General features: G+C 38.5%; 1 protein-coding gene across 1 annotated transcript in view; it reads left to right on the top strand.

Moving 5' to 3' along the window:
- The first annotated feature begins 6,233 nt into the window (after positions 1-6,233).
- Positions 6,234-27,035, top strand: part of negr1 (neuronal growth regulator 1) — a 154,572-nt gene continuing 133,770 nt past the window's right edge. Inside the window, exon 1 of the mRNA XM_036570697.1 lies at positions 6,234-6,650. Within this exon, the coding sequence (XP_036426590.1) occupies positions 6,481-6,650 (170 nt within the window). The 5' untranslated portion in view covers positions 6,234-6,480. The remainder of the gene's footprint in view (positions 6,651-27,035) is intronic.

Genomic DNA, 27,035 nt, shown 5'->3' on the forward strand with positions numbered 1-27,035 from the left:
ATTGTTATAATAACCACAGGACAGTTTTCTAACCTTTTATGCTCACTGTTTATAAAGCAAGTATGATTGCATTTCACTGGAGGAACCACATGAAAACCTTTGAAAGGAACAACATTTCAAGCTGCAAGGAGGTCAGTTATTGTTTAATGCAACGAGAAAAGAATGAAGATGAAGTTAGTGGTTGAATGTGGAATGCTCTGAATTAGTTTTTCTGAATTTTAATTAGTTTTAAAAGATGAACATAAATCTTATACAGTGGGCCACAGAATGAGAATATGCTTGTGAAGATCCTCAACAAACTTGATGACAAATGCGATGAATAGTGTATGTGTTAAAACGCCCTGGACATTTTATAGCAGTGTGCTGAACTGAGATAAGGCAAAGCTTTTTATTTAGATAATTAGTCCTTTTAGTCATAAATATGGCCCAACCATGAAGACTTTTTGCTTGAAAAGAATGTGGAGTGTTATCTCTCAGTGAATGTATTCTCATTCATGATAGTTACAGCATAAGAAAAAAAAAATACAATACAGTCCCACTGTGTTAGAGTGCCTTTTATCTGTGGATGTGCTATGATAAAAATGAAAAGCTACCATTCCCCCCTTACAATTTCACAGGGCCGTGTTAAGAACAGGAAGTAAGTGTAATTACAGGGAGCTTCATGCACAGCCTGGTAGGATTAGAGCTATTCAAAAACTACGCCATTGACCAAAACATTAGCACCGCAACCATCAGTGCAAGTTCAGAACCTGAAAGCTGCGAAATTATTTTTACTAGGAGCAGATTCTTCTCACAAGCCATTGCAGATTCTTTTTCAGTGAGATGTAGACTTGTTAGTATGGCTTTGTTTAGTTTCCCTTTATGAGCATACACTACTAATTTATTATTTATTTAACTCTGAGCTGAATAAATGGTGCAGCACACTAATGACTAGCTGTTGGCACAGTAATTAAACAGCAAAGGCTGACTATGTAAGTCCAATTTATATATAGTATGGAGAGAAGGGACACTGGCAGCAATTAAGGCTAATGACTATCAAACAATTACAACCAAACTTAGTCCTTTCCAATTAAGAGAAAGACACTCAACAAAAGCCAGGCCAACCTGCTTTTATCAGAGCCTTTTCTCTAATATACTCTCTAAGTCACACAGTCAATTGCCAATGTAGGCCTATTCCAAATTAAAAGAAAGACCATAGCAGGCTGCTGGGTGTGATGTGGCCTGTAATGGGGTAAGCACAAAATTAAAGGGCCCATATCGTGGAAAAACAACTTTCCCTCACGTTTTCTGTTTTAAATAAAAGAGTTTGGTGTAGTATGTAAACATTACATTTTTAAAATGTACTCTTTACTCCCCAGTTCATATATTGTCACTGTCCAAAGAAAAACATGTATCTCCATTTTTGTCGATTTTTACTTTTCATCATTTGAGCTCTGTTTTTTATATTTTCAGAAAATTTCACGTTTAATGAGCCAAGAGAAATACTCCAAGATTGCATGGAATAAACTTTTACCTTACATTGAAGGCGAGGAATGTTTTTGCCCTCTTCTGTAAAGTTACCCATTGGACAGTGACGATATGGAACTAGGCTGAAAAGATGATCTGTTTTGAATTCACTGTTGATGTGACGTCACAAAAATCAGTGCATGTATCTGCCCATTCAGCTCCGCCCATCTGTTGAAGCTCAGCTTTTTGAATGAGTCACAGTACAGAAGAGCCAATCAGAACAGACATCATTTACATGTACTAGGCTTAAAGGCACATTAACACACTAAATGGTGTTTCGCAATCACTTTTCATGACTGAACATAAAAGCATGTAACCATAAATAGCCATGAATGGACCTCATAAGAGCAAATAAATAACAAGATGTAGGCTATGTCTTTTTATAAAACAGAGTTAGAAAAGTTAAGTGGGCAAATGTGGCCAGTATATACTATAAACAGTAATTGTTTGCAGAATTCTTTGGGAAAAACTCCTGTCACTCTACATGAACCATAGAAAGTGAAGATACAAAGGCGCAAAAACAGACAATGAAAGCAAACAATGGAAAGGAAATACGTGAAAGAATAATAAATGGTGAGGCGACGGAGATGACAGAGCGCTTCGCTGAAAGAAGAACCAACAATCTGGTAAAATGAATTCGTGATAATGAGATAATGAGCATGTGGACGGGACGACAGAGTGGGGGAACAAAATAAGCATGATACCGCGTGACTAACACCTACACTAAAGCTATCCAAATCACAGCTCACTAAGTACCCTGGAACAGTGTGCCAGAGAATTTTAGGGATGCAACCTTGATATTTGTTTTTAAATCCAGATGAAAAACACATTTGTTGAGGCCACCATATGCCTGCTGGATTGGCCTCTTTTCTTCTTCTGTATCTGTATTTTAGAAGCGCTGATTACTTTTTCATCATGTTTGAGCTTTTCAATGTGTTAATTATCTTTCTGTGTGAATCAGAGAAAAAAATTCTATACAAAGATTATTGTTAGTATTATGTTCATTAATAATACTTATTTTTATTTAGCTTTCCAATGTTTTGTTCGTCTTCCCATGTGGAAGTTTGAGATTTTGTAAGTGAAATTTAAAATTCTTCTTCTTCCTCCACCCAAATGCATTAACTGTTCAATCACAACAACCAGTGATTTAGATTCGAGGTCCCAATTTCAGCACCTCTGACCTAGACCACTCACTGTGACCTCAGCGTCAAAAAGGCCTTAAGTCAAGCAAACAAACAAGAGAGGCTCATGCTGTTTGACTGTGTAATTTATAAGTACATTGTGCTGGAATTGAGGCTTTTGCTTACTGTGCAAAAAAAAAATCTTAGTCATTGGTGCAGAAAATTGCTTTTGCTTGTTAATGCTCAATGCTGATTCATCACTGAAGGGTATGTTCCACAGAATGATATCTTGCATGTGGTTCTCACATAGGATACAGGCTAATGCGAAGGAAAAGCTCACTTTTTTACATTCTACATGTCATTAAATCTCTACTTCACGTCTGTGCACAGATAATGCAAGCTGAAACTAGAAACTTGAAGACTAAGTCAAGTGATGAGTTGATCCTGAAAGAAGACAGCGTGGAAGCAAAATTTTGAAAAAAATGTGGATAGCCTTTATTTCTAGAGCAGGGGTTGGCAACATGTGGCTCTTTTACTGCCCTGTTGTGGCTCCACAGCAGAATCAGACTTTTAAGTAAAAATGAATGTTTTCTCCTTTGCAGTAAAATAAAGCTCTGCTGATCGTTCTAACACAGTTTTAACAATAAATGGTCTTTAATGCTGGAGTTAACGTAGAACTGCTAATTCGCCAGCCTTTAACTCTGAAGATTGCCGCACAGACAACAATCTCGCCTAGCTAGTAGCTAACGGAAAGGCAAAGACAGAGATACTGAGAACAGAGATGACAGAGAAACTGTCAAACACTAGAAAGACATGAAACTAAAGTCAGCTTCTCATTCGTCAGCATCTTGTTCGAATTCTCCCATTCCACCTTAAATGGTGCAGCAGTTACATTCTGGCGCCTCAGACACCATTTAAGGTGGAACGGAAAAATTAGAACAAGAAGCTGGCGAATGAGAAGCGGACTTCAGCCTCATAAAAAGTCGAATGATACGCAACATTCTACAAGAAAACATTCTACTTTTGAGAAAAAGTTTCCTGCCGGAGATGCGAGAAAAGCAGCTATAGCTGGCTTAAAGCAGAGCAAAGTAAGTCTGTGTTTTCGTTTGATTTAAAAAGCACCTTCAGCTTGAATGGGCAAGGGTGAACTGCTGCAGGCTGAATATATATATATATATATATATATATATATATATATATATATATATATATATATATATATGTGTGTGTGTGTGTGTGTGTGTGTGTGTGTGTGTGTGTGTGTGTTTAATTTAAGGGTGAATAGTACATTTTTAAATCTTAATGTTTATTTACCACATCAAACTGTGTTATTGAAAAAAGAAAAAGTGAAAAAAAAACTTTTCCATGATATGGGCTCTTTAAACAGATGTTTTGGTATCAATGCTTGCTTTACCTACTTCTGCACTTTCTGCATGAGGATTTTACACAGGTCAGGAGATTTTTTGGACTTATGAGAGGTGATATCATCTATGTTAATGAATCGCACACACTAGCTGTGAAGCTTTCCTTTTTCCCATGTGTGTCAGATCACCTAACTGGCGTAATTGTAATAACGGCAGGCCTGCAGCCCAAAAATTGTAGACCATAAAGTGTAACCAGGTCTTTCTAGTTGAAGTTATTAAAGTAATGAGTAGTTACAAGCATAGCCAATAGGCTGTTGTAAGAGCAATTGTGCTGTAATGCTGTGTTTCCCAGTGCTGGTCCTGAAGTAATGAGCTGATCAGTGGAGTCAGGGGTGTTGGACCAGGGGAATGCTCTAAATGTACAGTGCAGGTGTTCTCCAGCACCGTGACTGGGAAGTGCTGCCATAAAATGAAATGAGCAAACTGGGACTGATCCATGTAAATTTAACTTTTAAGAGTTAATTTTCACAGACTTGCCTTCTAGGTAGCAACAATAGTGGTCGTGTTGTCAAACTATTTTGAAAAAATTATTTATTTTTTAATTTAGAATTTATTTTTCTGGTCTGGCAACAGTATACCAGCCTCTATTTTTGTTAGCCCAGCCCAGTGTTTCCCAACTGCACCCCCAGAGGCCCGCCTGCATGCAGTTTTTTTGTTCTCCCTACACCTGAGTCACATCATTATCTAATGATCAGGTCCTTCTTGAGCTGAATCAGGTGTGTTAGAGCAGGAAAAAAACAGAAACTGTGCAATGCAGGTGGGCCTCCAGCATTGAGTTGCATCCAAAATTGAGCACTACATAGTACATACTTATTTATAGCTGTAGAGCACAGTTTTCCAGGCTTACTTACTATGGCTTTGAAGTGGGTGGGGAACAGACAGACAGATTTTGCCCACAAATAGTACAGTATTTGGGAACTGATGGTCTACTGTTTGATGAATATTGTGGTTTCAGTCACAGGCACACTATTGTATGTATAAAGTATGTTATTTTGGACAGTGTTTCTGGGCCCATGATTTCTAAAGAGGTAGAGGAATTTAGAAAGGCATGCATTTATTTGGGGTATTATAAGAATATTACCAAACAGGCTCTGTTTAAACATTTGTGCTAAATTATATGTATTATGTACACTTAGTACTTGCATTGTTTTGTGTTAAGCTAAATTAAGCCTATTTTTGTAGATTTTTTTTTTAGATTTTTAATCCCTAAATGCTTTAATTGAGTCTGTGTTTTGTTCATTTTTAGGGGTGAATTGTAGGCAATAAAATAATTGAAGTTAAATTGAATCAGAAAGTATTAGGCATTTTCCTTTTTCACCATGATGTATTTCTGAGGTATCAGGGAGGGCCTCTGAGTTAAATGAGCGTTTTGCTCGATGATGGGTGGGAGGGGTGGAAGTGGGAGGTGAAACATGATTTAATTGGTTCATTTTATTTTCCCAGCTGCTGGTGCTGGTGATGTAATCAAAACTCAAACGTGGTTTTGAGGCGAGCAAAAGTTGTTATGTTTCAATTAAAGGATGTGGAATGACCTATCATGCCTGATATGGCCAGACACATGACCTAAGCTTTGATTTCAGGTTGACGTAAAATAAATAGTATTTTACGGAGCCCTGCTGGTGACATGCTGTATAAATACAATAATGCATGGCCACGACTTAGTAAAGTGTGGGAACAAGACCATGCCCTATTAAGCTGTGGTCAAGGCTGAATTATCTCTTTCCCACGCCTTACTAAGTCATGACCACGCATTAGCATCTCGTTTGCACACCTTACTAAGATATGCCCACAACTTAGTTATCTTGTTCCCATGACATACTAAGTCGTGACCACGCATTATTTTTACTTATATAAGATGTCGCCAGCAGGGCCCCATAGTATTTAGCTATTTATTTATTTATTTATTATTTATTTGTTTAAACAGTATGATGTAACAGATATACGACCAGTTAATCGCTTTAAAATGACTGAAGTTGTTACATCGTTACATCACAACACAGAACTAATACCCTGTGATACAGGACTGATGTGGAGCTCTGGACTGATGACGCGGGTTTGAAAGGGTTAAGCGCTCCATCGCGAGCTACAGGGAGCAGGTTGCCTGGGAAACGGCCGCCTGGCAACAGGATCAGAGCCCGGGGGGGTGAGGGGGGAAGAGTGTGTGAGTGTGTGTGCTGCCTGATCTGCTCCCATTCTCCATTTCCTCACTAGATGGTGTGAGAGCCGCTGGAGAGCAGAGCCCCAGCCTTCCCCGCGCTGAGACACTCCGACCAAAACAAACCTGGAAAACTACGCGGAGCGCCATTCCTCGGGGTTTTTGAGGAGGGAAGAGCGGGATTAATCTATTTCTCCTCCACTCTTGTTTCTTTTTTGTTTTTTTCTTTTTTAATTTTTTGATAACGGCGCGGAAAAGCCTCGACCCAGCGGTGATGGACATTATGATTGCCGTGCAGGATGCGTGTGTCTCCGGTCAGTGGCTCACCGCTATAATTCTCAGTCTTTGCTGCTTTTTGCCTTCGTGCTTGCCCGCTGGCCAAACTGTGGACTATGCTTCGAGTGAAAGTGTGGTCAGCAGACAAGGGGACACGGCGCTCCTGAGGTAGGAGAAAGAAAGCAGCTGCTAACTACTAGAAACTAGCTAAACTTGGTGGTCCTAACCGACACACTGAGGAGGAGAGCGCTGGTGCTCTCCGTCCATCAGCGCTAACTGGGTCATCATGCAAACAGCCAGCAGTCCGTAACGGCAGTCCTGTTTCCCCCCGCGGGCTCCTCAGCGCTGAGCCCCGGTCAGACGAGCCTCACTCGCTCAGAGACGGGGCTAGCTTAGCCAGCGGGGCGACGCTTCTGAGGAGAGTTCGTTCAGAGTTTGGGGAATCTTTAGAAAAGATTTAGTCTCTAAATAACCAGTCCAGGCTTCGTTATTCCACATTTAGAATACATTTTCAGTGATTGTGTAATGAAGCTGAGAGAGTGTTTTTGTAAACCCCGCCAAGAGGAATGTTTTGTCCAGTTTGGTTACAAAGAAGTCATTCATGATCTCCCCCAAACCCCCTGAAACGCGAGCTGGACTTATAAAGCGAGCTGCACTTGTAAAGCCCAAAGCAGATGAGCCCAGTAGAACCAGTGGATAGAGGATGTAATTGAATATTAACCCTTTAAGCTGTATTTAAGGGCAGGGATTAGGCTGAATGAAAGCTGCCTGCAGGCATCAGAACATCACTTATTTTCAATCATCATACCATCATCATGATAAGAGGCTTCATTAAGTAGCTTATGAAACAAAACTCATCAGAACCTCTTCTACAGTCCTGACCAGTTCCCTCAGATGGTTGAAAAACAAGCAAAACAAAAACAAAAAAAAGCCCCAGAGAATAAAGCAGGGTTCTGTGCGAAACAGCTGGAACTTCCGACAAGACAAACGGCATCATCTTTTTGCTCAGGGGGCGGCAGAATGGGTGTGCCTCAGTCAGGGTCTTTGGCAACTTTGCTCTCCCTGCTGCCATGAACTGCTGTCTCTAGTACCATCCTCGCATTTTGGTTAAATGAGGACTAAACTGACTGTGCTGTGTGAATGTTTTACTTGGATCAGGTGTTTACTTATTTATTTCTCACTCATAAGGACAGGTATGAATCTTGCTGATGTTAACCAGCATCCCTTACATTGTCCCCACCCTAAAAAAATGCTGTGAGAATAAGTCACCACCCTTATGCTTTTTCATTTCATCTCATCCATATTTCAAAGCCTACAGTTATTAAAAGAGGGGTTTAGATGAACAACTAATTTTTTAAAGAAGCACTATGTATGGACTACATGATTTGTTTAGCTCTCTGCCATGTATATGCATATGTAGTAGAGCAGAGTGAATTTGACAGGATATACTCCCTGTGAAATCCCGGATGCTTGATTGATAGGAGTAAATCTTCATCACGCCTCCTGTGATTATGTGGCCTGCTAGTTGACTGATTTGTGTTTGAAACCTGCTCCACTCTGTCCAGTTGAAGGGAGATTACAGTTCTAGTGATGTAATAAAACACACAGCATGTGTTTGACTGAGTGCTATACTGAGTGAATGGATGAATAAATGCAAATATATGAAGGATCATATCAGTTTGTATTGTGGTGGTATGATGATTGTAAATCTGCTCCTGCAAAGCAAAGTTGCTGCTATTTCTCTCACAGTTTATTTTGTGATACACCATATAAAGTATTTATTTGCAGTTAGATGACTTGACTATTCAATGTTCCCCATTAGGCTGCTACTTCCAAACACAGCTTTGTTCAGTTTTTTATTTATTTATTTTTTTTACTATTTTATTTGTGATAAATAGTAACCACTTTTTTAGATAATCAGCAGAAGTACCAACAGACCAAACAAAAATATAATTTAGTTAGTGAGGTTAATTAATTAGTGAGATGCTCTGGTTAAACATGTTAAACAGTTTTAAAAAGTGTTCAACAGTGCTGCTAACCAGGAGAGAGGAGCTGTTAACTTAGCTTAGCTAGCATGATAACAGCTCTGCTCACCGCAGAACATGTTTGATTCTTAGTAACTAAAGAACTGACACAAGTTTAGATGATAATGATTCCAGTCTGAAGACGTGAAGTCGACCAACTGGTGCTAAATAGACAGAAAGGCAAAATTAAACAACTTTTGTGATGTTTGGATCTGTAGCCTGTTTGACTAACCAAACATTAGCTTAGCGAGCAGGCTACCGACCCAAACAGTGCCACACACAATACAGGTTTGATTCTGACTAACCGCTGCTCTGCTGACACAGGTTTAGATGACAAAGACTTATGTATAAAAGAGCAAAAATTGACTGACTAGTGTTGGATTGACAGCTGAAATCGAACCTGTTCTGTGGTGTTTGTGACTATAGCGTTTTTGGCTAAGCTAATCAGAGCTTACTAAGCTGGCCAAACATGCCACACTTCAGCACATGATTGGTTCTAGCTAACTGATGCTGAAATGACACCTGTTTAAAAGATATTGAAGAGTCCAAAGTCGCATGACTGGTGTTGGAGTGAAAGCCGAAATCGAGCATGTTCTGTGGTGTGTGTAGCACTTAGCTGTAGCTAAACTACTATCATGCCTAGTATTTCCTAATGTTTTTCCTGGCTCTGCTTTTTTCCCTTTTTTTTTATCAGTGCCACCTCATGGTGAGCTGCCTCACTGCAATCAGTGAGCTCCTCTAAAATATAAATGGGTTGAATCTGTTTATTTGGCTGTTCAGATATGTAATAGAAATTTGATACATCATTTTTAAATACCAGCATCATTTTAGATAAAGTCACCGCAGTATACGTTGCTAGCGTAACACTGCCCAAGCCCAGAAAAATCACTGATGTCTTCTTCAGAAATTTCTCCAGATAATGCCACCAGATATGTTCAAACAGATATGCAATATTGTTCAGCAACTCAACATGCTTGCAGGAGAACACTATTTGCTTGACTATGAATGCATGATGGAGCAGAACGTATACCTTACACTGATGGGTTGAGAGTAATTCTAATTCAAGTCCAATATTGACCTAATTTTTGATTGCTTTCAAATGAGGTCAATATTGGACCTGTGGGCAGACAATATGCATGTGCAAAGTAGGTCATATGAATAATTAGTGACTTTCCAATGTCTCTATGTACTTTGCCAGAATTTCTCCTCTTTCACTACAAATTGGCATGTTCTCATGTTGGGTAAAGCTTGCACAAGGTTTACTCTTACCAATAACAAGGTTAATGTTGCTTGACCCACAGCTTTTATTGAAACAATGCATTTCCGCTTCAGCAGTCTTACTATATAGGTGTCTGAACAGTATGACTATACATGCACATAATCAAACTGACATGCAAAGTGACACAAGGTTGAAGGTTTACCACGTTCAGGTTGGTGGTCCTAATTTCATCATTTTTTGGAGTTGTAAGTAAGTCAACATGTGACTTGAATGCTCATGTCTGGTTCCAATACACCTGGCTCTAATATTCAGATGCTTCATAAGGCTTTCATTAACTGGTTAGATTACAGTTGTTACTAGACTCTGTAGAGTGGTAGGTGGACCGGAGTTGGACACCCCTGTTTAATAGTATCTTCCATGGATGTTAAAGTGTGTTCCGCCTATGCTTAGAAAATACTACGTGCAAGATATGCTATTTTTTAAAGCAATTAATATTATATTTGATTAACTAAGGATAGGTCTGTATCATGCGATATCCCAAATGTGTGCTCTGTACTTGCTGCAGGTATTGGGGTTCAGTGTGCCTATCCACAGTTACTTCTTGCTGAAATCATCTCATACGCTGAGTTACGTTCCTGGGCCACCGGGTCACCACCCGGGCCAGCAGGTATTCATGACGAAAGGGCAAGTTGAGCCCTGCTGGTTACTCAAGCTCCCAAATATCCTTTCTTTCATGGTCACTAAGGTCTTCTCCTGTAGTCATGCTGGCCATAATGAGACAGACCATGAGACCTGACCAGCATTCTTATGACCCTGTTCCTGAATATTATTTGCTTAATTAGTGGAAGAATCACACCTGTACCATAGGTCATGCTTTGTAGACCCGAGCTACATATCAATTTTTAGCCATGCCTCTGTCCTTTCAGTTGGTAGCAATAAAACATTTCTTGCTTTATTGTGAAACATACAGTTATATCTTATTCACATGTAGGCCAGTGTGACATTTTAAAATGATATCTTCAGGAAGGGCAGTGGAGTTTATGTATTCAGACATGTATTCGTATTTGTCGTCAGAAGTGGATGAGCGTGGGTCTGTTGGGTGCCGTCAATAGGCCAGTCACGACCGTCCCACTTGCCCAGCTGATATCAGGAGGTGGTCTCTGAGGGTGTGATGCTCTTTGGCCTGTGGCCCACATCGTGCCTACTTCAACACTTCATCTGAATGTGGGTGGTGACGCCTCTCACCTCATGCCACACCTCGCTCTGTCACTGCTGATTAATTGGTATATATTTGTACGCTTTTTTTTTTTTGCTCACAAAGACATCAGTGCCACTTTCAACATCCCATATTAGCACATTTTTATCCCTGACATTGTTAAATTGGAAAAATATTTTGCCACCCCTTTGTCATGACAAAATGTGTGAAACAAGTAGATTGACAAAGAAACAATAGTTTTGCTAGCAGCGTTCATTTTAAATTAAAAGGAGTATTTTCAGATTGTGTCAGAAGGGACCTCTTCATGCACCCGGAGGATCAAAGTGATTCAATTTTGAATGTAGAAAGTTTGATTGGTATCTGGCTAGCCTCAATTTCCACCCAATTTCCATTCATTTCTTAAAGTGCTCAAGTGATAAGCACCCTGTTTCATGTTTTTTCATAACTGTTTTTATACCACAGTGATCCTACCATGCTAAACTCTCAAAGTCTTTTATGTCTCCTAAACCAGTGGCTATGTTAGTCTGTGTGGTTATTGTTTGGTGCTTGCTTCCTATAACCTAACTGTTGGTTTGATAATTCACATGTTCAGCAGTGGTAGATCTAGTAGGCATCAAGCATGTACAGCGCTCTTCCTTGCTGAAGTTCTTTATGTAGTTATGTTATAACTGAAGTTTGGGGGGAGGAAGATGCCTGAGACCCCACCTTCTTCCAATCTAACGCCCTATAAATTCACATCCTCACCTTCCATTCTCCTAATGAAGTGTTCGCAATCCCCACCGCCACCCCATCTCCTCCCTATTCCTCAGTCCTACATCAGTCCTACTACAGCTGTGAGGGGTCTGGCCTTCTAGCTACAGGCAGAAGCTACCCAGAACTCCAGCCCAAGTTCTCAGGGTTCTCCCCCCTCCTTCAATCAGTCTTCCCTCATGCTACCATCATGTTGAAGGCACAGTCTGAACTCACAAAGTATTGTGTAGCCAAGACCTGCCTTCACTTCAAAAGGAACAGTTGTTGTATAAATTTAATAATTGCAGCCTTAATCATCGTCAGTGTTTGTAATTATGGTGATTGCAGTGAAAAAAATAACGTTTACTTCAAAATACTAAACCTCTTATTAATGATTGAGATTTTATTTTCTAAGTAGAACCACAGTTACATAAAGCACCCACAGTTGTGCCTGAACTGATCATCCGACTATGTAATTATCAGGGTTTGGCATGTGCCGTCATAAAAAATTGAGAAGTTAGGCTGTCAAGTTAATGAAAATCCTTCTTTATTCCAGTACTGGGAGAGTTTTGTCTTGCGATGAGAAGTTTCAAACATTTGCCATCTGACAATAGATTATATAGACACCTCAGAACAGACAGTATAAAACTTGTGATTGTTTACAGAGTAAAAACATACCAAACATGGATTTTGTAAGATGATACTGTGACATGCAAAGACATCCTTCAGGTGTAAACTTCAGTTCTGTACAGAAGCCCTGTTTTCGCCTAGGCAGGAAATCACTGCATCCTGTATGTTTTTTTTAAAAAAGATTGTCAGCATGTCGAGTTATATGTCTTCTGCAGATTACTTTGCCAGGCAGAAAGTTAATGCTGTTTGTTTAAAGCTAAATTCTTGATTAATATAAAAATATAGCTAAGCTTATAATCAGAATATTATTTTTTTTCACACAGCATATATGTGTAATATTCACAGTAAAATAATCATTACAAAAAAAAAACATGGTCCACAAAATGATGCTCACTGCATTTCATCATCATACGAGACTATTAGCAGTTAGGACTGGACTAGAGAAACCTAGCATAAAACCTACCTTTGCCAAGAGCTGTAAAGCTGCTACAACATAAACTACAGCATAAAACATAGGCCTACTGCTAGAACCTACACTGTACCAACAAAAAAATGGCGTATCCTGTACTGGATCATATAATCATCATGAACCTGCAACTCCAGTCATTACATCACAGTGCTTAATGTGGAAACCTTTATAAATAGTCTATATTTATCACATGAAATACCTGCACCTAATTTCTAATAGCGAGAATATAAGATATCTATCCGTGCTAACAATGGTTGAGTTTTTACCACACTGGCTTCAGTACAACATGGCTCGAGTTGACACCGTTTTTTTTAAGCTTATAACAGATGTTTAGGTAACATTTTTTACTTCATATGTTCCAGTTTTACAGTGAATTATTGAGTAAATATGAGCTCTGCTCAGAGTGTGACAGCGTAGTGGGAGCTTGTGAAAGCGAAGCTGATTTTTGTCTGTAAAACCTCTGGTGAGCCTGCAACTTTTTTGACTAAATTGTAGTGATCGTATTTCAGTGTCCACGGTAACATTACTGTGCATGTTTAATATTGCAGTATACCAAATTACCAAATACCGACACATATCAAATCAGGGTGTGTCTCAACCGCTTTTCCTGTATGTAGTAAACTAACCATATTTATTAGTTTTCCAAGGTGTTCCATGTACACTCAACGTGACCTCACCATCTTAGACTCTCCTTCTCGACACTCTACCATCACTCCAAGTGACAATTCTTTTACGTTTTACTCTCAGCTGCCCCTTCCAATAAAGTAAAAGGATGTATTGGCAGCAAAAGAGTTGGGACAGCCTTGACCCTCACTCTGCCCACCTGTCCATCATTACAGGAAACATGAAGGATTTCCTTTTCTGTTCAGAGGTCCACCATGTCTTCTCAGAGTGTTGTCATCTGTGTTGTCTTGATATTTCACTTCATAAGAAGAGCTTTGTGACAGTATTATGATGCTTTGGTTACATTTCCTGCCTTAATATGATTACATTAAATTAAAAATCTGCTTAAATTATCAAGGAATGGTGGAATATAAAAGTGGTAGTTGAGTTTCATTGATAGGAAATGGCAAGGTGGGGTTGAAGCGATGACTTTGAGAGTGGGCTTAGAATTTTTCTAGGGCACTGGAACATTCATCCCCTAATGACACCCCACAGTGCATTTCAAAATAAAGGGGAAAAATGTGTGCCTTAACTGATCTAGTGTACCCCAGATTACACTGCAAACCAACTGGCAGGAAAAATATAACTAAAGATTAAATGAAGACAGTGGACAAATTGACCAACCACTCCAACATTTGTGTGAATGTGTAAATAGTTTCTAGCTCTTCTAAACATTGATATGTGTACCATGCTGGCAGGCTTTTAGCTGATAGCCATTAGCTCATTTGCTAAAGTCTGTGCACACAGCCACTCAGTTAGCAGTTGGCTTAATGCTTTGTAATCAAAGTCAAGTAGTTTGTTACGTGTGTTTTCCAGAAGGAATAAGAGAAAAAATACACCTTTATATACATCATGAAACATTTGAACCAATGTTTACAATGTTTAAAATTGCACTTTCTGGCCTTTCTTATAAGGGTGCAATATGTAGTGCAGTTTGCTGATTTGAAGACCTTTTGAATTGCACTCTTAAACACAACGGTGGCAAAAAGGTTCATTGGAGCAAAACCATACAGCAGGGGTGCCCAATACTTCGATCGCGATCGACCAGTTGATTGCACAGTGCGTGTTGGTAGATCGCGCCTCATTCCAAAAGCCCATCAAATGTGATTGACTGACGTGAAATGTGGCCACGGTCTTTTTTAATTTATTGCTTGTTACCATAGCTACGCTGCAGCCTGTCTTAAGCACTGCCTCTCTAGCGATCTAGAAAGATTTCATTTATTGGTAGCCAGTTCGGGTAGTGTCATATTTGCATTTGCTTGTTTTGCCAAGTAGCCATCGCACTTCCAAAGAAGGGGAACATCAGGAGGCATTTTTGAACTATACACAGAAACTATGGTGACAAATTCCCAGCTAGAAGTGAACTCAGGAAGAAAAAAGTGGTCCAGACTACACAAACCTGGCTGACACCATTCACCAATTAGATTAGTGTGATTTTTCAGTTGATAGGTAGATCACAATGACCTGTCCACTGGTAAAAGTAGATCTCAGGCCACAAAAGTATAGGCATCCCTGCCATACAGGAACCACATTTGGTTTCCTAAAGGACCTTTCAGTGAATGTTTCTTTAAATAAACTACTGTTAATGAGTTGTGTGAGTGTGAAGAACTGTTTTAGAGTTTAAAGGACCTCCACTTATTGTAAAGGCTCTACAGCAAATTAAAGTTTTTATAGAACTATACATCCAGTCAAGATGCATTTAGGAGCCATTATTTTTAATAGTGTAACTGCGAGCATGGTTGAGGTGTGCATCAGCTCTGGCTGTTGAGAATGACCCTCTCGTCCCCTTTAAAAGTTGCTGCAGTTGCCATAATGATTTGGCAAAGTATCAGGTGACAGCATTTGAGCTTAATCAGGCAGACAGATATTCATGATGAGAGAAATAAATCTCCATCCCCATTGCTGGCTGCATTGCTGCTTTGTTTTTTATTTTAGAAGAACTGTGCAGTTGTTTGGCAGTAGTTTGGTTCTGCGTTTAAAAATTCCAAAACCCAAACTGCCTTTCTTTGTACAAATTGACAATGTGTCTATCCATTAATGAATTACCTTAAAATGAGAAGGTATGCAGGGATTAACCTAATCTTAGCACACAGGTGTTATAAAGCAAACCCCCTGTGACACAGTTACTGTCTGAAGGTAGATTTCTTTGTAGACTTTCTCTGCCAAAATGTGGCTACAGAACAGCTTGTGACAGGGAAGCTTTCATGTGTTAAGCTTATATTGTCAACTACTGTTCACATTAATGAATCATCAGCTTTCTCTTCTCTTACTTACATGCCCAGTCTGTCTAAATGTTTGGAAAGGTAATAACATCAGAGAAGAAGAAGCTTTTAGGGCTATTTCATTTAGTTTATCTTCAGCTCGCCACTATCTGTAAACTGACATGGGCTCTTAGCAAATGTTTATTAGAAAAACACATGCAATATTCCAGTGGTTCATGTTGTGACACTCAGGATAATAGAGCATTGGCTATAAATAGGTATATACTAGGCCTGGCAGTATCTAAAAATAATTAGCACAATATTTTCTAAGTAAAAAAGTGATTATGAACCATTTTCTCAGATGATAAATCACTCTGGGAAACGGCAGCAGAGAGGGTGGGGAATTTACTGTAGCATTGTCTAACGGCTTTTATAGGCCTCATAATAACCCAGTGTTTTAACAATAAAAGGGAACAAAATGTTATGTGTATGTAGTGTTTAATATTATTTGTTACCTTTTTCTGATCCTCTTTCATGGCTGTAGATGGGGATCGGAGGAACTTTCTCTGCTTCTAAAAGTTCCAGGGCTTCCATTTAGCAAGCTGTTCAATACTAAATTAGTTTCCCAACATGGGGATTCTTGCCTTAAGCATCGTCATCGGGTTACTTGTCAATTCTTGATGATGTCCGATTGCACTGTCTTGCTCGCAGGCCTAGTGTACAAAGTATCTGTCACAAATGACTGTTAATGTCATGTATGGATACAGTAAACCATGGAGATGCACGTTCAGAATCGGCCAAGACTGGAATTGGCAGATTTGGGCTCCAAACACGTGATCAGCAGTTGGCCAGTTTATTGTTTTATTTTGTATTTATTCTGTGTTGAAATTCTATAAAGTAAATAACATGAGGCAGGTAAGTGCAAGTGTATTTAAATGCTGCTGCAAAATATATTGTAATATAATTATTAGTGATGCTCTGAAATGAAAAAACTTGCCTGAAACTCACTTTCAGGACCCTCTCAACTGTAAACCAAAAAAAGCTGATAACAAATAAATAGTTTACATAAAATAAGCATACTAAAATTATTACAGTATGTAGGCTGCATTATGTGCTATGAAATTCAGCATCCTTGACAACAGAGAATGGTTGGTCACTTAAGGCAGTGAATTCCATTGTTTTTTTTAGTTATGCTTTGCTCTTTGATTCTGTCATTTGAGATTTTTTTCATCATTTCAACTAAGGCTACATAAGGTGTCAGTGTGGCAGCAGGGACTTTCCTTTCTGCTTCTGTTGCTTTGCTGGGGCCTCTGTATTGGGCATGATGTCATATTTTCCAATGATATCAAACGTGTAGTAGAGCAGTTCTTGGGTTTTGTAGTCCCCACCAGATACTCAGTATGAACAGAGATTATAAATTGCTTGTCTTGTTATTACTCTTAGATTTTGACCCTTCGTTGTAGGCCTATTTGTTTCGTTTTTTTTTCTGTTTGTCTCTTTCAGATGAGAATTGAAAATGCAATTCTTGACCTTTTTCAGCCAAAAATTTGGCTGGAATTTCACTGCGTGCCCCATATGCTTAACTCATTTTGCTAAGTAGCCACCAGTCCTATACTAGCCCTTTATTTTTAGTTTGTTATTTAAATAGGCAACTGATATTTTCTTAAAGAAATTAAAATATCAGTTTGCCATTTTAAAAAGCACATAATGTTATTTATATTGCGACTTTGGCTAATAGAAAATACTGTAAATGAGCCAGTGTGTTTCAGATGTTCATTCAGCCCACACAGTGTGAGTGCCGTGTTAAATATCAGCCAAAAAAGTCAGCCATTGGACAATTTGGCTGAAAAAATCAGAATCACACATAGTTGCATCCCTAATAAACAGCCCAGCGTGTCATATAGAGCAGTATGGTAACAACAGTATACATTGACTGTATTCAAGTATAGTAAAGAATGATAAATGATGTGCAAGCTAGCAGTATCCAAGGATACTCTGTTCACTGGCTGCTACAAGAAGGAAAGTAATAAGAACATTATTAACTGTTTAATGTAGTTTTTCAAGATAATATTTCTTTTTTGAAACAAATACAAATGATTTTTGTACTGTTCTTGTCTGTTTCACAGTCTCTCTTTTGTTGGTGTCATTTTCATCCAGTGAACCGTTTTCTAATCCCTGGCTGGAATGACACCATTGGGGGAAAATGTGAAAGCTCTAGTGATTAACACTAGGATTGAAAGTACACACGGATGATTGGGATCGTGGCGAGGGCACAGTTGCTGAGCACCGCAACCAGAGCGCTGCAGCTTAAACCTGTATTCACCCTCCTGCATGTAAAATGTATTTTAGTGGTGGAAGTAGGCCAACAGTAGGCTGGGCTGTTGTAACGCTAGGTGGCCGTAGCCAAGCTCTAACATTGTTAGACCAGCAGGTGTGAATGTGGATTTTTAAAAGTTTTTTTGGCATAATACAGAAGGTTAATGTGCATGTGGTGGGCAGAAAATCTTCATCCCTCATAGACAGCAGTGAGAGTCAGAGCTGCACAGTTTGCACTTAGCAGCACGATGCTGTATTATTAAAGAATGAAAGTAGTCACATACTGTGTTCATATATATATTTATAGAACACCTGGATTGCTGGTTGTGGATGCTCTTTTGATCCATTTCTTGGAGGTAACTGTCACCCAATTAAAGGAAATGGATTTTGCTTTATTTTTTGGTACACTAAGTAGATGCTGTATTTATTTCTGTAGCAGCACCTCCTAAAAAGGCCTTTTCAAATTCCTTTCAAATCTGTCTTTTTTTCAGGATGCATTCTCAGCCCAGTAGGGCTTCTTCATGTAGGTGAGCATACATTATGAGAGACATTGTGATCTCCCCTGAGGGCTGTTCATGAGCTTGGTGATTGATAGTGCCTCAATTTAATAAAAATGCGTATGGAATATTTCCAGGTTTTATTTTTCTCCAGATACAATGTTCGTTGTGACTTCACTGCTCCAGCATAATCTGATTTGAAGATGGGGCTGATAAAAAAAAAACGCAGGATGTGAATCATGTGATTAAGAGCAGGGGACATGCTAACCTGTGCAGTGTTGCAGGTCTGTAGCGCTGAGGCTAAGGACCACTTGTTTAATGGATCACTTACCTCCACAACTGCTAATATTCCTTTGAGTATACAGTTACATTTGAAAGCACACAGAGATTTTTGCCTCCTCTCATTAAAGTGATGCTGTAGTTAAGTTTCCTGTCTTAACAGTCATGAATGGGCTCATTTTTGTGGGAATGCAGTTTCATGCTCCCCAACTGTGTAACACAGAGCATACAGCAGCAGTCAGCAGTCATGAGCACAATAGCAGGCCTCAGTGTGGAAAACGGCTTGGATTAGTTCCCGAGTGATGTGCTCTGGTAAGTCCACTCTGATGAAGACTGTTAGGTCATCAGCCTTTCGGGCAGTTAATTAATTATGTATTTACAGTAGAATAAAGCACAGTCTTTATTCAAACTCCTTAATTAGTTGAATTTCAGTTAAGTCACACAAATTCAGCTTTATTCAGTAAAGTCAAATCATGTTGGTCACAATGTAGTGCCACCATCTTCATCTGTAACTTTTCAGTGACTTTGTCAACCCTGAATCAACTGACAGAGACCCTCTAGAAAACTTTCCTCCACCTTTTTCTTTTGCCCTCATATTGAATAATCCAGACATCATCTTATGAGCTTCAAAACATGTCAGAAGCCTATGAAACGCAAGAGACAGTAAACGAACACACCGGTGTAACTGATCAGAAGTCTGTGGTCAGTGATAGTTAATGCCTAATATGTAATCAGATTGCCTGACTTTCATAAAATTTTTTGGTGTCATGTCATTGGTTAAAGTTAAAAATGGTAACAACAACAGAAAAGCATACAAGCATCATTTATCCATTGTATATATTACAAAGAACAAAATCGTATTTTTATCATTACCGCAATATTAGTTTCCATGATGAGCACATTGTTAAGGGCTGCAATGATAGAATGTATCAACTTACCTAACATGTGACACCAAAGTAATGTAATTACTTATTACTTATTTTTTTACTGTTTGCTTAAAGGAAGGAGGTTAGTTAGATGTCTGATGATACGGCAAAATAGTTCTGCAGTACATCCAGTCAGAGGCATATTATTTTAATAATAATGTATTGCTTCTCATATTGTGATATCCAGTAACTTTATCCAACATTTATGTCTATATTGTGCAGATCTTTTTAAATCCAAGGCAATAATGAGATTGCAATAAGCTAAAAATATACCAAATCACCATTTATAGGGTTTATTTATTTATAATTTGTGTATATAATACTTCATTTTTTGTATTTTTTCAGTGTTGTTTTTAAATGTTTTTCATTAATTTTTAAGTAAGTTTTAGATTTATTATGAGTTTAATTTTTGAATAAAAAAACTTTATAAAAAAAATTGCTGTCCTACATTTTCATGTCACTGCCGAAGCCTTGTTTCAGTCCACCATAATGGAGCCTTATTTTAGCCACAGAGTGAGACTGCATCCCTCTCCCTCATGGTCACATGATGAACACTTAGATCCCATTGTTTTGAAGTAAATGTGTCCCATATTCTGAAAATCTCTACTGAAACACACGTTTGCTGCAGTTAAGAGGGTTATGCGTCAAATTAGCTAAAACTGTCACAACCGAAAAAGTTTTAGTAGTGTTAGGAATTTGGTAGTGACAAAATGGAATATTCAGTCATCTGTTGTAATAAAATAAGCATAATTAAGGCGTAGGGTCATACAGTGCATTTTGGACGATAAAAACATTTCAGTTAAAAGACGATTCAAGCCTAAATGTTCTTAATTTGCTAGGAGGATCCATATATATATATATATATATATATATATATGTATATATGTGTGTGTGTGTGTGTGTGTGTGTGTGTGTAAATATAAAATATTTATTAAAACATACTGCACTCGACAGAACTGGGGGCTGCCGTATTGTGCTTACTTTGATTGTCTGTTCTGTTTCTGAAAAACGTTGCCATCACATAGGCCTTCGTAAATGAACCAGTGACTTCATAACATCTATTCAGGCTATTGATTTAGTGACATATTTTTCCAAAGGTAATGCTAAGCAATATTCCTATGCATCATCATTCTCAGAGTTTCACTTAGGGCTATGACTATCTCAGCGGAATGTTCCAAAGTATTTTAGAATTTAACCATTATAGTAGGTAGAATGGACACTAATACGTTAGGAAAAATGCAGTGCACAGACACTGCAGTGGAATGAAATGGCAACTTTTGTTTAGGGAACTGCTTCCATAAAATTTTAGGATGAAAAATAGTGCAATATTGCTTTAAATATTTGATGATCTTGGAAAGCATTGCTGACAGTTTGGAAGAGGAAGAAGACTATGCTGGTACACCTCTGGACTTTAGAACACAGAGTTCTAGGTTTGTGCTATTCAACTCTGGGCCTTGAATCCAGAGTTCATTTTCCGGTCCTAGATTTTGTTAACATTGGCAGTTAATTTATGTCTTAGAGCAGGATTTCTCAACTCCAGGCCTCATGACTCAGTGCTCTGCACAGTCTCAAGGTTTCTGTACCCTCACACACCTGATTCAACTTACGAAGTAGCCAATCAGTTACATTAACTATGAACCTTTGTTGCATTTAATAGCTTATCATGCCCAAGAATCACCTGCTGTAGCAGGAAAGGGCTATTTAACTGAAAGCCAAATAGCCAAGTACACTGGTAGACAATAACTTTTAAAATGTGATGCAATTTCACAGACATATTTTCAATCCAGCCACTGTATACATACCTATCTCTGAAAGAATCATGTTGTCACAGTAGGCAGAGCAGGCAACTACTTGGAAAAATGTGTTTCCCATTGAACTGCTAAACCTGCAGCATAGACGTGCATGCACACGAAAATGTGGATAGTCTGTCTGAATGGCATGACGGACTCCTAATAGTTGTGACCAGATTATGCCTGGCCCATGCTACAGGATTTTTGAAATCCTAACTGATATTGAAACCTGAGAGAGCTCACACATAATGACTGATTCCACTGGTTTTTGTCCTTAGTCCTCCTTCAGTCGCCCTAAGATTTAAGCGGAACAAAACACCACCCACACTTTCAGGTTAAGCTGACAAACTGGACTCCTGATCAATGGTTCTGTCTTTCACAACTTGAGATTTTGCAGAATTTCTCATGAACAAACTTTACATCACAACAAACATGGGGGATGACAGCCAGCACAGATTACTGGTCTAGTAATGTGGGTATTTAGCAACATAAACGTGAAAGAAGACATTTTATTTGGGTTTTAAAAAGTCTATTGGGCTAAAATGATTTTTATTCTTTTATTCAGCTCTGCTTTTATTAGTTAAGTCTTTTACACATGTGTTTCATGTGTAACACATTCTCCCCACACTACAGTCAAGTTGTAAATATTGAATATGTTTAATATTTATGATTGGCTACGTCTGAGCTGCGAGTAGACTGGAGGGGTAAAGATTGGATTATTGGATTGGATTATTATTATTATACACTTCCCACACCACAGGATAATCTGGGAGGATAATCATATAAGACCTGCCTGAACTCAGGACACCTAGGCCTTGTTCAGACTGGCAGCTCAAATCTGATTTTTTGTCATATCTGATTTGAGCTGGACAGATTTTCTGCAGTCTGAATGGCAAAAGCCACATGAAATCTGATTTTTTCCAAATCAGATTAAAGGCAACCATCGTAGATATGCGAGCCAGTGTGACTAGTCTGACCGTTCAAATTAGACATGGTCATTTGTAACTTGAAATCTGAACAATCAGTCTAAAAATTCAGATACAAGAAACAAATCTGGTTTGACCTGTAGGGCAAACAAAGGTCTATTGTGATTGTTGGGGGGCAAATCAGCCTCAAAATCGACCTCATTATCAGGCCAAAAATCCTGTAGGCCAGGCTTTAGCTTAACAGTGTTTTCTCTAGGATTTTTTCAGCAGCACTGGCAGGCCAGACCCTGCTCCCCCCACCCCAATCCCCACTCCCCCAACCCCAATCCCCACTCCTGCCACCCCAGCCCTCCACCCTGGCTGACTTTTCTTACCTGTAAGTCTTACTTGTTTCATTCAGAATATTTTCTCACACCATCCTTAACAGTAGCTTTGTTGGTTAGCTGGCTAGCATTAACACATTACAACGAGCAACTAGCCAGGTTTGCACAGAATAGAACAGATAAACAGTTCCTCCTTAACACTGTAAACTAAGGTCAACCAAACGTCCGGTGTGCTAAGTTAGCCAGTTCACTAACTTCAGCTTGCTAAAACTGTCCGAATAGTCCGCTCCACTGATGACCGCTTTATTTGGCTCTTTGGCTCAACTCTGCTTTGACTGTTCACACATTGTTTGCCCACTTCCTGTAACTGTTGTTTCAAATTTAAAGCCCCCTGCAGAGTTTTGTAATTGCAACTTTTCATAAAATTCTGAAGCAGCGGCAGCATTTTGTATAATATATAAAGAAAACACTGCTTAATTAAGATATAGTTCTCAGCCTCAGACGCCGCATAAAGCCAGTTTACTACTTTCTAAGCAACACAGTTATCCAAATTCTCCTGCAGTATTACCTGAATTCTTTGGCAGGTCATGATCTTGGACCCTGCTTGCAGCCTCTGTATATTTATACTTACTTTATTAAGTTACAGGGCCTCACTGCAAATGAAGCTATGATTTCCACTGTGTTTCTGTGAAAGAAGAATCAAAATTAAAGAAAGAACTTTTTTTTCTTCATTTCTCTGGCAAAGCCCTGGGCGAAGGGGATCTCACAGTGCTGTCCACAGAGTAGGTTGCCAACATTGTCTGTATGATGGACCGTTTCATTTGCTGACATCTATCTGACATCCACTGTCTGACATGTTTGAAGTTTAAACTTTACCAACACAAGGGAGTAAAATCTGTGATAGGCCGATTCCCTTTTTTCACCTGCAGTAAGCTCCAGCAGACAGTTGTCCCTGTCACACAGTCGGATTAAAACGCTGTCAATCCAGCTGCAAAGTTTAGGCAAACGGATCTGCCTTTTAATGAATGTCTGTTTTTCGTAGGGTGTTAAATTTCTCATTCTATAAAATACATGTAAATGTCTTGGCCATTGATTGCACAATAATGTTATTAAATTATCTAATCAAAATACTTTTCAATGGTTAGCAGTACTATTTCTCACTAATGACTATTATAATGGGTATAATTTTGCAGAAATTGAGCCTTTACTGGCACCCAGCTGTGCTCTGCAGTGCAACTGCAGAATTTTAATGGAAATTCCCAAAGTGGACCCTTTTGCCTGTTTTAGAGAGAGGTCATAAGTCAAGATGAAATATAGAGAATAATAGTCTGAGTATCCGCAAAATAGTTGGCCTAATCTGCCAAGCAATTCAATGGGCGTGTGAATCACTGTGAAAATTTGAGGCAAGTGCTCGTCTATTGGCATTTCCATGGTCTGTAATGCCTTATAATGGTGTTTTATATTTAAGCAAATGTTTAAAGTAAAAGATGTAATGAAGTTGTTAAAAAGCAGTTTAATTGTTGCATCATTCTACTGGTTTTAAATAGCATTCAAATCCTTGTACCAAATACAGGCATTCCTGTCTCTGCAATTAAACCTGTAACTCTTTGAAGGAAAAAAAAAAAGAAATGGAGGTTCCTTTCAAGTGGATTTAAGCTCACCTTTGCTCAGTCTGTCACTGTTTTTAGTGGCTTTTGATGAAGCGGGCCCGTTAAATACCAGATAAGCGCCTCTGCCTTTACCCTTGCTTCCAGCCACCCACTTTATCTCTTACATTGGTAATAACACTGTACTCTGCCCAGCCTGTACAATTCTCTTCTATCCAGCCCTTTAATACCCTTCAATCCAGTATTCACTGAAATTAACTTGACCAGTTTTTTTTTCTAGAAAAAAAAGACTCTGTTCTCCTGAGTGCAGGAAAGTCAGATGTTAGTTGCCTGCTGTCAGATGTTAGTTGCCTGCTGTCACTTTATTTAAACTTAACAAATCTTATTTCTGCTCAGCTACGAGGAAACGGCGTCTCGATGTACGTGACTCTGCATTGCCGTGTCTACAAGCTTTTAAATGGGGTCCCATAAGCAAGCTTTGAATTAGTTCCTGTTATTTGCATAATGAATCAATGTGTGTGGACTGCACATGGCTGTAAATGTAAAAGAGCTGAGTAATTGGAGGGGCAGCAGTGGTAATTATTGGTGAATGGAATACAAAGCAGTTTAGCAAATCAATAGCACTGAGGCCCTCTTTCCTCCTCTGAGAGTTCATGTTAAAGCATCTCTTTATTATTATTGCCTGAAATATAACTTGTGTCATTCAGGACAGAAATGATATTGAAAATGAGCAGGTACATTATAGCAAGCTATAACCTCAAGAAATGAGCTGCTAGGCTTCCACAATATGGACAGAAATATCATGTTGCGATTATATTGCTGCCATTTGTGATTGCAGTTAGCTTTCACTGTATAAAAATCACATCAATGCGCACATATTCTGATATGGTTTTAGATTAGCTTGCACTGTTTTGAACAGTATTATTTACATTTGTGAATGTTTAGATTCATCAAAACATCAGGAATGCTCTGTCGAATTCTGGGTTATTAGAGTGCCCACGCTGAGGCTTTCTCCAACGTCAATATTACAGATACTGTTACTGTGGTAACAGTTAACAAATGGTATATTGTTACTTGACATTGACCCTTGAATGTACTGATATTTGTGATATGCATCTAAACACTCTAACAACGCCAACATCATATTTTTTCTGCTTGTATGGTTTAACATTTCTTCATTGTTAGGAAGAATTATAATATGCCAGATAATGCTCTTTGTTTAAGATTGGAAATTAAGCTGAAATGTGAGGAGAATCTGGATCAGAATAATTTATCTTCGTAATTAATAACATGCATTTCACTCTTGCCATTGGAAGGTAATTTATTCTAATACAGGGGGCGGTAGTTTATCGCTCGCTTCTTAAGCTTTAAATTGAACATCTTATTAAGACCTGATTTTATTACTGTACTAAATTCTTCTGGCTTTCACACAAGCTTCTTCATTATTTAGCAATACTTCAGAGTGATATGGCGAGGAATCTTAGTTAAGCTCATATTATAGCAGTAAGATACAGTTGGTTAGTTAACTCAGATTTTACCATTATTTCTGATAGAGAGATGAAGAATCAGTAATCAATGATCAGTAATCAATTAAAAAGAAGTGTGTTGAAGAATCTGTTTTCCGGTATGTTACTAATGAGGTTTTTGCTAGTGGCATCAGCCTTAGGTTTAAGGACTAATATAAGGAGATTTCAATTTGTAAAGAAAAAAAAATCAGTATTTGGTGAGTTTTCATACATTAGGATCGATACATGTTGCAAACAATTTATTTAGTTTCAATTTCACTTCGCAATAAATATCACAATTAGGTTGCTGGTTGATATTTAAACATTTCACTTTAAACATTTGTATTAGGGATGTATCAATTATGAGTTTTATGCCCGAATCTGATTCAAAGTAGCTGAAGGCTGATTTTTTTGTACAATTTTGATTAGCCTTTTTTTTTTTTAAGCTCCCACTCTATGGGCTAAATGAAAAGACAGACGCACATTTCTTGCTCTTACTTTCTGTTAGCCATCACAACAGAGCATTTTATTTGCTCTTTAATGGGACAAACTGACATTTTAATTTCTTAAATGAGAAATCAGTTGCGTATTTAAATAACATGAATCAAATAAAGTGCTACATCGAAGGTAAGAGGCAACTTGCTGTTTAGCACAATGAATCATGCATAATTACGCTACGACATTTTGGTGTAATGACAGATGTAGCAGCAGCATTTAAATGTAGCGTGAGTGCACTCACCTGAGTGCCGTGAAATTGCAGCACAGATCTGCCCAAAAAAAACAAAAAAAACAAAACAAAAAAAAACAATAATAAATTGGCACATTGCCAATTGCAGGTTTGGAGCAAAAAGCTGCGAATTCTGATTTTGGTCAGTTTGGATTTTGACACAGTTTGACACATTAGTCTCTGAAATGTAAACATTTGTTTTCCTACAAAGTCTTTAAATCTGTGTTACTTCAGACTTTCGCAATGCAGTCTTTTGCAAGAAGAAAAATACTGGCAAAAACCTAAGCCCAGCCCTGGACTACACAGCATTCGGAATGGAAATTACTCAAATAATATGGCTTAATCCCTACCTGGGAAACCAATATATAAAATACCCTCATCATAGAAAACCGAATTTCCCTCCCTTTTTTGAAATAGAAAGTTCGTTTAGTCCATACCGCCCATGTATAGAAACTAAGCTGCACTGTTTTGAATTCATTGTTTTTGTGATGTCGTACATCTGCGTA

Source organism: Colossoma macropomum, unplaced genomic scaffold (assembly GCF_904425465.1).
Source record: "Colossoma macropomum unplaced genomic scaffold, Colossoma_macropomum, whole genome shotgun sequence".
NCBI lineage: Eukaryota > Metazoa > Chordata > Actinopteri > Characiformes > Serrasalmidae > Colossoma > Colossoma macropomum.